Here is an 11531-nt window from a genome sequence, read left to right on the forward strand (position 1 = left end):
CCAACACTGTAGGCACTGACTTAATACGTCTCCTTGGGGGTCTTCTTTTTCACTGACCCTCTACTTTACTAAGCATGTCCTTCTCCAGAGACTGGTCCCTCCTAATAACATGTTCCAAGTATGAGAGATGAAGTCTCACCAACCTGTCTTCTAAGGAGTATTCTGTCTGTACTTCTGCAAACACGTATGTTTGTTTTTCTGGCAGTCCATGGTGCTTTTAATATTATTATTCAGCACCATAATTCAAGTGCATTGCTTTTGCTCCAGTCTTCCTTATTCATTCTTCAACTTTCACATGCATTTTCAGATGACTGAAAATACCATAGTTTAAGTCAGACTCACCTTAGTCCTGAAACTGACATATTTGCTCTTAGACATTTTAAAGAGGTCTTTTGCAGCAGATTTGCCTAATGAAATATGTCATTTGATTTCTTTACTGCTTCCATGAATGTTGATGGTTGATCCCAGCAAAATGAAGTCTTTGATAGCTTCAATCTTTTCCCCATTTATTATGATGTTACTGATTTGTCCAGTTGTAAAGATCTTTGTTTTCTTTACATTGAGATACAATCCATATCAGAGGCTGTAGTCTTTGATCTTCATCAGTATTTTATGTCCTCTTCGCTTCCAGCAAGCAAGTTTGTATCATCCGTGTATCACAGGTTGTTAATGAGTTTTTTTCCAATCCGGATGTCACGTTCTTCATATAATCCATCTTCTTGGATTATTTGTTATAGTGTTCCCTAATTTTGTTCTTAACAACTGCTTCTTGGTTTATGTATAGTTCCTCATGAGTACGTTCTTCGCAATGTTATCCACAATTTTTCATGGTACACACAGTTGAAGGCCTTTCCATAGTCAATAAAGCACCGGTAAACATCTTTCTGATATTCTCTGCTTCCAGCCAAGATCCATCTAATGTCAGCAGTAACATACCTAGTTCCACATCCTCTTTTGAATCCAGCTTGACGTTCCCTGCCAATGTACGGTTACAACTGTTTTTAAATTATCTTAACAAAACTGCATGTGGTATTAATGCCATTGTTTGATGATTTTCACATTCTGTTGGGTCACCTCTCTTTGGATTGGGCACAAATCTCTTCCAATCAGTTGGCCAAGTAGCTCTCTTTCAAATATCTTGAGATAAATGAGTGTCTCCAGTGCTGAGTCAAAATTTCTTTAAAAATTTCAGTTCATATTCTGTCAATTCCTGGAGTCTTGTGTTTCACCCCTGCTCTCAGTATAGCTTCAACTTTTTCCTTCATTGTCATCAGATCTTGGCCATATGCTTCCTCTTGAAATGGTTGAACATCGACTATTAATTTTGATACATTGACTCTGTGTATACTTTCCATTGTCTTTTGATGCTTTTGGTATCATTCAATATTTTGCCCATAGAATTCTTTAATTTTGCAAGTTGAGGCTTTGAATTTTTTCTTCAGTTCTTTTAGCCTGAGAAATTCTGCGTGTGTTCTGCCATCTTGGTTTTATAACTCCAGGTCTTAGAAATTTTGTGTTCGGCTCTTTGACTTCTTAATTTCTTTCATTCACTTTAGCATCTCTATGCTGTAGAGCAAGTTTCAGTGTCTTTTCTGATATCTATTTTGGTCTTTTCTGGCTTTTTAGTGATCTTTTTGGTTTCTTCTTGTATAATGTTCTTGATGTCATCCCATAATTCTTTTGGTCTACAGTTATTAGTTTCTAATGCATCAAATCTGTTCTTGAGATGGTCACTACATTCAGCTGGGATGTATTCAAGGCCATATTTTAACTTGCTGTTATTTTCCTCAGCTTCAACCTGAATGTGCATATGAGCATATGTGCATGAATTGTTGAATGGAAACCAATTTTCTCTTTAAACGTTTACTCAAATAAAAATAGTTAAAATTTCATAAAATAAATAAAATTATTATACTTTTTAGTATTTTATGCATATGATGGTTTGTTCTGTCTCTGGCCTTGTTTTGGCTGATGATAATTGAACTTTTTCACCATCTGTTTCCACAAATGTAGTCAATTTGATTACTGTGTAGTCTATCTGGTAAAGTCCATGTGTAGAGTTGCCTTTTATGTTGTATAAAAAAGATATTTGCAATGAATAAATCATTAGTCTTGTAAAATTCTATCGTGATCTCCTGCAGGATTTCTATCACCAAGTTCATATTTTCCAACTGCTGAGCCTACCTCTTTGTTTCCAACGTTCACATTTCAATCACCAGTAATTATCAGTGCATCTTGATTGAATGTTTGATCAATTTCAGAGTGAAGAAGTTGACAGAATTCTTAAATTTCATCATCGACGTTAATAAATTTGAATAATAGTGGTATTAAGTGTTCTTCCTTGTTGTTGTTCTTGTTAAGTGCTGTCGAGTCGGTTCCGACCCATAGCAATCCTGTATAGAGTTTCCAAGTATGGATGTTACCTTATCACTGACAGCATAAGGTAAGCAAATTAATATTCTTTATTGGTATTTGGAATCTTGTTGTGGTGCTGTAGGATAAGCACTGGATCCCAAGATCATTTTAACTGCAAAGTTGGTGGTTCAAACTCATCAGATGCTCTTTGGAAACCCTATATAGGGTTGCTATTAGTCAGAATTGACTCAATGGCACGTAACAACAAGAAGTTGGTATTTGATTGTCATATAGAATAATGATAAAATACTAAAAAGTGTAATAATTTAATTTATTTTTTCATGTATGTTTTAACTATTTATTTTTATTTGAGTGAATGTTTAAAGAGAGAATTGGTTTCCATTCAACAATTCATACACATTTTGTTTCAGACATTGAAATTTCCCCATTGCAGCAAGACTCTTCACACTTATTCCATTCATATTTTTTCCTATCCCTTCCTGCCTTCTGAGTTTTATACATGGGCAAAATCTGCCCTCCTCAGATGGTTGATTGTTCTATGGCAGGTGTACCTCCCTGGTTTTACTATTTACATTACAGACTTGTGTGTTGTTTGGCTGAAAGTTGAGTCATGATGGTGAGTTCACTTTTGGTCTTGAAGGGTGAATAATAATTTATTTTAGTAAATACCCCCTTGTTGTTAAGTGCCATCGAGTTGGTTTTGGTTCATAGTGATCCTATATATGGTTTCTGAGGAATAGCTGGTGGGTTTGAACTGCTGACCTTATGGTTCACAGACCAGTGCTGATCCTACAGCACCATACCAGGAATCAAAGCACCCCTATACCTTACAAACTAATCTTTCTTGGAAGAATTCACAACCAGAATGTTCTTTAGAAGTGAAGATGACTAGACTTCCTCTCTCATATTTTGGACATGTTATCAGAAAGGACCAATTTCTAGAGAAGGACAGACAACATTCTTGGTAAAGTGAAGGACCAGTGAAAAAGAAGACCCCCCCCAATGAGATGGACTGACATGAGGAGAACACTAAGGGGCTCTCTAACATTACAACTGTGAGGATGGCACAGGACCTGGCCGTGCTTAGTTCTGTTGTGCATAGGGTTGTTATGAGTCAGAATGGACTCAAAGGCAGCTAACAATAACAACTCCTCAGTTATCATCTAGCTCATTATGTGATGCTTTGTGTTATAACAATAGTAAAAGATCTACTATGAGACTGTTCTGCACAGTAACAGTATACATTTGTCAGTAATGTACACCAAGGTGGTGTTACTGGGGTGGGCTACAAAAGATTAGAAAATCATGAAGTGGAACAGCAACAGCAAGAGTTTATTCAAGAAAGAGAACCTGCAGGGTGACATACCACGGACAGCAACACCTCCCAGAGCTCAGAGCCTTTGAGGGTTTTATAGGGCTCAAGATAGGGGAAAGTGCAGACGTACTCTTAGCAGCTTCCTGGACTTATTGATAGCATTTTGTGCTTTTGGAAGTTGCTTCCTGGCTCCTCATTTCTCTGGTTAGATGCTCACTTCTCAAGTATGTGCACCACATCTAACACCCTGGTTCCAGACTCAGGTATGGCTCTGAAGCACCATACTGAGGTTAACAGCCAACTAAATAAGTTGTTATTGTGACTGCCTCCTGTGCTAAGAATAGGGTTGTAGTTTGTGGGCTTCTACACCTGTCTGACTTTGCACGCTCAAAGGGAACAGCAATTCCTACTATTCACTGAAAAAAAAAAAGTGTTTTGCTAAGTTTCATTTTTGCCCCACTTATGCTTTGCAAGATCTGTGCTTTTGCAAGAGAATTGTCTATCCAGTCTTTGTTCTTTCTCCCTGTCTTCCTTCTCTCTCCTTTCTCTAACAGTGTGAAACACGTGTGATGGTTAAGGTTATATGTCAACTTGGCTGGGATATGATTCTCACTTGTTTGGCAATTACATCATCATCTTCCCTTTTGTGATGTAATGGTCATCCTCCACTTGTGCATAACAACTATTTTTGCATAATGACATCAACTGCAAAACATAACCATGTTGATAAATGAGGAGTGGGTATAATGACTTAGATACTTTTATCTCCCAATGCTCTCTAAGTACTCCTGGTATTTGCTGCAGGATAATGCACTGCACAACAAGGTCAGCTTGAGCCTCAAGGTCGGTGGTTCACAACCACCAACTGCTCCATGGAAACTTTATACAAGGTTGCTATTAGTCGGAACCAACTCGATGGCACTTAACAACAACACAACAAGCAGTGCTCTCTAAAGACATTATATATTTAAAAAGTCTGTTAGGCTTCTAAATAGCTCTATGTAAATAACATTTCTCTTTTTTACAAACTAGTAATTGGATGAAATCTTACCCTGTGGAAAATACCTGATCAGTTAATTGTATGTCTCCTAAACAGTATCAGATATACAATGAAAAATAAAAAATGATACAGTATGTGGATTATTGCTCATAAGTATAAATATTTTTCTTTCCTGATTTATTTTTGCTATTTTGAATTTTAATAACAAAGTTATTAGTAAGGTACTCACTTTAAAATCAAGATATCTATGTATGATACAAAGTGTGACAAAATCTTCAGCAGATAGGCCAGGCAAATTTTCAAAATCTAAACAAAATGCACAAAGAGGGAATTATTTTAACAGGACAAGTAAAAAAGCATATAGCCATCATAAAGCCATTGCAAACAGTCCATTCTGATTTCATCTTATTTATGAAATAGTCGTATTTGTGAGCATCTTCTTCCTCCTATAACAAACCCCTGTAGGTCATCCTGATCCAGTCACCTTTTCTTTGTGTACTGTGGTCAGGCAATGAAATGACTTTCAGAAGTTGAAGAGAAAGGGGTTTTATCCTTTATAGGCAGGAAGGCTTTAAAAACTCAGGTGATTAGACTTCTGGTACTTAAACCTAATTATTTAAGATCCTCAACCTTGGGTATACAATAGAATTATCTGGGGAGCTTTAAAAAATACAGATGCCTAGATCTGATACAAAGAAATTCGGTGTATGTGGCACATGAATTTATCAGTGTGTGTATATATATATATATAAGTTGCCACCAAGTCAATTCTGATTCCTAGCAACTTAAAGGATAGAGTAGCTCTGCCCCATAGGGTTTCCAAGGCTGTAAATCTTGGAAGCAGGCTGATATATCTTTTATCACTGAGTAGCTGGTTGGTTCAATCTGCAGACCTTTCGGTACTGGCCTAGCACTTAACCACTGCACCACCAGGACTTGCTTTGGGCCAACATGGCTTGCTTTAGTATAAAGGGATTTTATGCATCATGTTTGAAAAAGAGATTGCAAAGCAAAATACATTTGCATATCTAGCAAAATGAGACATTTTCCTACATTTGACAAGTTCCTTCTTACCCAGTTTGCCCAGCACAGCATAAATTTTTGCTCTGATATTCTCGGCAACATCCATTACTGCCACAGTTGGGCAGTTGGCAGGCAGCGGCACGACTTTCTGTTCTTCTTGAAAACTAGTAAACAGAGGTTTCTTTGTATCTAATAATTGGATAGTAGGAAAACACAGAAATTAAAACAACAGTAAAGAAATACTTAGTGATTTATTCTACACAACATAAGATAGAAAGAAAAAGGAGCACAGGCTAAGATTGTGCCTGGAACATTGTGACTCATCTGAAAGTAAGCAGTAAGTTATTTCTCCTCCATTCTGTGGCAAAATTGAAGTTTTTCCATTTATTATTCACTTAAAATATGTAAAATTTGTATTACTATTTAAAAAGTTATTTTTTTTGTAAATAACTTTTTATTTGACATTTAGAAATTAAATTGGTCAGTGTGAGAACAGAGTTGCTGCCTTTGTTTTTAGTTGTTATTAAGAGCCATATGGTTGGTTCTAGCTCATCACAACTCTCTATACAGTTTCTGAGGCTGTAGATTTTTGTGGATGCAGAAAACCTCATCTTTCTTCCTTGGAGCATCTGGTGGGTTTGAACTGCTGACCTTTTGCTTTGCAGTCCAGAACTTATCCTACAGAGCTATCATGCTCCCAGTTTACTATGTTGTTGTTGTTGTTAAGTGCCATTGAGTCGGTTCTGACCCATAGACACACTGTACAGGGTTTCCTAGGAGTGGCTGGTGAACTTGAACTGTCAACCTTGCGGTTCAAAGTGACCTTGCAGTCGAGCGCATTAACCTACAGTGTCACATTATTGTTAAGTGTCATTGAGTAGGTTCTGACTTACAGTAACACTGTATATTGTTTCCAAGGTGCAGCTAGTGGGTTTGAACTCAACCTTGTGATCAGCAGTTCAGTACTTGTCCTACAGTACCACACCACCCACTATAACAATGTTTTATGATGTTGTAAATTGAAACTCAGAAAGAAAGAAACAAACTGAAATCAAAGGGATGGAAGTTTTTCCATTTAAAAGTAAACAACGAAAAATGTTTAGTTGAAACTAACCATTTTTAAAGGTTTGGAAAATAATACAGCACTGTAGCATGTATATGTGTATATATATATATATGTTGTTGTTATGTGCCATCGAGTCGGTTCCGACCCATAGCGACCTTGTATAGGGTTTCCGAGGGTGTAAATCCTTACGGGAGTAGAAAGCCTCATCTTTCTCCCACGGAGCCGCTGGTACTTTCGAACCGCTGACCTTAAGGTTCGCAGCCCGATTCGTAACCACTACGCTACCAGAGCTCCATATATATATATATGTAAAATAAATAATAACTTCTCATACTATAAGCCTCCTTAATTTAGAATCTAGTAATAAAAATTTAGGAACCTTTGAGTTTATTTTTATTCAGAAAATAAATTCTTCTTTCACAGTAAAAAGTAACAAGTATCAACAGGAATGTACAAAATACTTTAAATATTGTGTTCAAAGTTTTCTATTTACATACAAAATTTTATTGGTAAATGAAATGTTACTCAGTATATTTGTATGCGAAGGTATCTCAAAGACTTTTTTTTTCAGGAAGTTCTCTTAGTTTTTGAGTTAGCGAATATAATAAATACTATTTTTTAATGTTATTTTCTAAAAATATGAACGTGTTACTAACTTACCTAGTTTTCTCCCACTCACTTAGGATCATACATTCTTCAAACTCTGTGAAAGAACTTTAAGACAGTCCTCGTACTCTACTGCTATCTTCAATAATCCTCTTTGGAACATATTTATAGAATTGTTTCTGACAGTAATTATACATACACTTACCAATTATCTTCCCATTTTTATCCCGTTTTACTCCTAGTTCTTTTTCTTCTTTTCGCCACAATTTAATTAAAAGACTAGCAGCTGTCTGGTCCTTCTTCCCCCGCCAAGCATTGACATGAGCCGTAGTTTTTGGATTATCACAAAATTCAACCATTATTCCAAGTATTAGATTACAGAATTTTTTGTGGTTCAACTATGCAAGGAGACAGGAAAAAAAAAGTTGCAGGAAATATAAAAAAAAATATATTGCCTTAAAAAAATAGAAATACTTGCAATTATCAACACATTACTTCTAAATACTTGCCTTATAAACTCAGAAACTAATTAAGATTTGGAACATGATCATGTAAAGGAGATACACGCATTATAATTTGTACATTTTCAAACATCAGAAATTCAAAAGGATAAAAAGAAAAAGATTCAATATAATTCTGAAGCAGTGATAAACAAATGTCATAACCAAAAATGTAATTAAGCTAGTTGATTTGGAGAAAGGAGAGTTGTAAGAATAAGGGAAGATGTTTATTAGCACGTACAATGAATAAATATTTTAGTAGAATGGTAATATTTATAAACCTTAAGTAGGTGAATTTTATATTACTGTACTTTATTTCCTGGAGAAAGAAGCAAATGTCAAGGGCCAAGTTGATATAAAAATTTAATTAAGACATATTTATGTTTAACTTGATTCAATCCATAGTAAACTCAATCTAATAATGGCAGTCGTAATAATAGTAATAACTTACACAGTAATCACTTACACTTACACTACCTTATCTTTAACACCCCGGCCTCCACCCGACACAAACACACACAGTGACCTCCTAATAGTACGATCATGGACAGTATGGTGGCTCCATAACATAAGCAGAAAGATGAGGCTTTCTGCTCCCACAAGGATTTGAAGCCTTGGAAACATTATACAGGGTTGCTGAGTCAAAACTGACTTGACGGCACTTGATAACAACAATAATAATACTACAAACTAGCTACTTTTATTATCTCCTTTTACAGATGAAGAAGTTGAGGAAGATGGATGTTATACAACTTGCCCAGGTTACAGAGTTAGCAAGTATTGGAGGCCTCAGCCAGCCTGGCTCCGGCTTATCCTCATAACCACTCTACCACCCCCGCTTTCCTTCTACCAGTCTTTCCCAATGCCTTCCATCAAAGAAATACAAAGGGTCAAGAGAGAACTAGTGAGAAATGACTTTGAGGTTTTCCATGTAATCTTAAATATTATTGTAAAATTTACCTTCTTGAACATACTCACATTTAATTAACTCCTCACTTCTAAATCTTTAAGTAAAAGAAATGTTCCAGGAGGATGTACCAGGCCTTTGGGGATTGATTCCTTGACATACCACCATGTGCCTCTGGGTATAGTCAAAGAACCATGGGAAGCTGTTCTATCTAGTCCTATAGTGTAGTGGTAGGTCTACATTCTCTTGCATTATGTTCAATTTTCTAACCTTTCCAAGGATTTAAGTTAGAATTCAAATCTGTCCATCAAGATGGATTGTTACCATTATTATTCACTTATTTTTTTATTTGTGGTGTTTTGTATTGGTGTTTGCACTCTTATTCCTGTTGTAAACTAATTTTCTTTCTGGAAGTGAAGGGACACAAATTACTTTTGTACATCTGCTAAATCAAAGTAGGGCTGCTACTGTTTTAATGCTAATCAAATCAATCACAGGCAGCAATATGGCTAGAACTGTGAGAATCTCCAAAGTTTTACTAAAACAAATTAAAGTTTTCTGTCCACATAATCTTGAGCAGAGGTGCCACTTAGAATTCAGGCTACCAAGGGACTAAAGATGAATGGGGGTCTCTGACATTTCTCTCAGCTGTTAAATGGCAACTACCTTTGCTGGAAGCCTTAGTATGTTCACTCTGTAAAATGGCCCACGACACACTAGACTTTCTAACATTACTGCCAAAAGATCTACAGTTCTCCCCATCAAAATGCTTGTGTTTGTCCTTTGGGCTAATGTAGCTCTTAATTTCTAACACTAGAGGGAAAAGTTAGAATTTATCAATAGATGACTACTGTTGTTGTTAGGAAGTGTCATCAAGTTGGTTTCGACTCGTAGCGACCCTGTATAGCAGGGGTGGGGAAACTTTTTCTGCCAAAACTGATAACATCATTCATGGGCCATACAAAATTACCCACTTGAAAATTAGCCTTTGAAATTTGGTCAAACATTTATTTAACCCACCCCTAATGTCACAGGAATCATGGTGTGGCACTGTGGCTTAATGCACCAGACTGCAAAGCCATTTGACCTGCAAGGTTGGCAGTTCAAGATCGCCAGCTGCTCCTCAGAAAACCCTATACAACAGGGTTGCTATGAGGCGGAACCAACTCAAAGGCACTTAACAACAACAACATCACAGAGGTGGTGTTGTAGGATAAGCACTGGACCATAAGGTCAGTTTGAACCACAAGGATGGTGGTTCAAACTTACCAGCCGCTCCTTGAAAACTCTATACTGGGTCACTATGAATCGGAACCAACTTGACAGCATATAACAACAACAACAACAACGGCAAAACTGGAACTGCAATTGCCTTGGCAGGGTCAGACCAAATGATTTCGAGGTCCTTATACAACCACAGGCCAGACGTTCCCCATCCCTGCTGTATGCGTTTCCAAGGAGCAGCTGGTGGGTTTGAACTATGGATCTTGTGGTTTGATCCTACAGCACCACATTCTAGCACTTTACAAACTGCTTTTAGAAAGTTCATAGAGGATAAAGGAAAACAACAAAAAGAGAATTCTCTGCTACAATGTTTGGAAACTCTGATCTAAATAAGGTCATTTCTAAACTAGAAGAATTTTCAGAGCCTTTCATACGCTATTGTTGTTAAGTGCTGTTGAGCTGGTTCTGACTCACAGCGACCCTGTTATGGGTTCCCCAGGAGTAGTTTACGGTCCACAGGTCAGTGCTGATCCTACAGGGTAACTCCAGGAGTCCTTAATATGCTAATGCATCTTATAATTTTCCAGGAGGGATTTTGTTTAAAACAGTACATTTGAACATAATTGGGGGGGGGGGGAGGATGTGAATTCATAGAAATGTGTTCTGTGGTACTCAGTGTGTAAAAGGGTTCATAAAACCTGTAACTTTTGTCTTGTAGTTGTTACAAACATACTTGCTGTTGTTGTTAAGTGCCATCTAGTCATTTCCAACTACAGTGACCCTGTATAGGGTTTTCTGGGGAGCGCCTGATGTGACTTTCAGCTGCTGATTCTGCCCTCCAAACCGACCCTGCAGTCTAATACTTACTGCCAATAAATCCAAAAGGAGAAAAATGCCGTCTTTTTCAAGAAAGTAATCCTCGGAAGGATGGCATCCCAAAATGCAGCACCTTAAATAAAAAGGATGTTATTCATTTGACAAATGTTAAGCTCAATCAAACACTATTTTCAAAGAATGATTGTTCTTCATTCTTTTAAATAGCTAATAGTTTTACTTAAAAAAAAGTAAAACTTTGAAGAAACTTTTAATTTCGACTATCTTTAATCAGTATCAACTCTATTTCATAATTGCCTCTTTCTTTTCTATACATGTGCTATCCTCATCTAGTGATATTAGTATTTTTTTTGTACTTCTACTCTTGATTCCTCTACTGTTTCTTCAAGGATTATCTGTTGATTGTCTCCCTTTGATGGTGTTGGTGCACCTCAAGCATTTGATGATTGTTGACTACATCTCATGCCTAAAGCTGACATTATCTCCTAAAGCGCTGGCTGCACTGGCTTGTGCAACTCATATTGGGTGCAGGACTGAAGTAGCTGCCAGATATACTGTTATTATTTTCCAGGGTGGGGACTATGGGCTGGACAAGCTGTTGATGGTGGTGGCAGGGGATTAAATAGGCCTGTTGGGGTGTTCCACCTGTCTCCTTTCCTAAACATGTCTCCCACTTAAAA

General features: G+C 37.0%; 1 protein-coding gene across 2 annotated transcripts in view; it reads right to left on the reverse strand.

Annotated features, from left to right (window-relative positions):
• The window catches only part of LOC102831411 (chromosome unknown open reading frame, human C7orf63), a 62395-nt gene that overhangs the window by 8266 nt on the left and 42598 nt on the right, over positions 1-11531 (reverse strand). For both annotated transcript variants that reach the window (XM_006834312.1, XM_006834313.1), the window contains exons 15-18: positions 10885-10966; positions 7592-7784; positions 5766-5903; positions 4921-4997 (exon numbers count right to left, since the gene is read on the reverse strand). In XM_006834312.1, the coding sequence (XP_006834375.1) occupies positions 4921-4997; positions 5766-5903; positions 7592-7784; positions 10885-10966 (490 nt within the window). The remainder of the gene's footprint in view (positions 1-4920; positions 4998-5765; positions 5904-7591; positions 7785-10884; positions 10967-11531) is intronic.

This window comes from Chrysochloris asiatica, unplaced genomic scaffold (assembly GCF_000296735.1).
Source record: "Chrysochloris asiatica unplaced genomic scaffold, ChrAsi1.0 scaffold00010, whole genome shotgun sequence".
In the NCBI taxonomy this organism is placed as follows: domain Eukaryota; kingdom Metazoa; phylum Chordata; class Mammalia; order Afrosoricida; family Chrysochloridae; genus Chrysochloris; species Chrysochloris asiatica.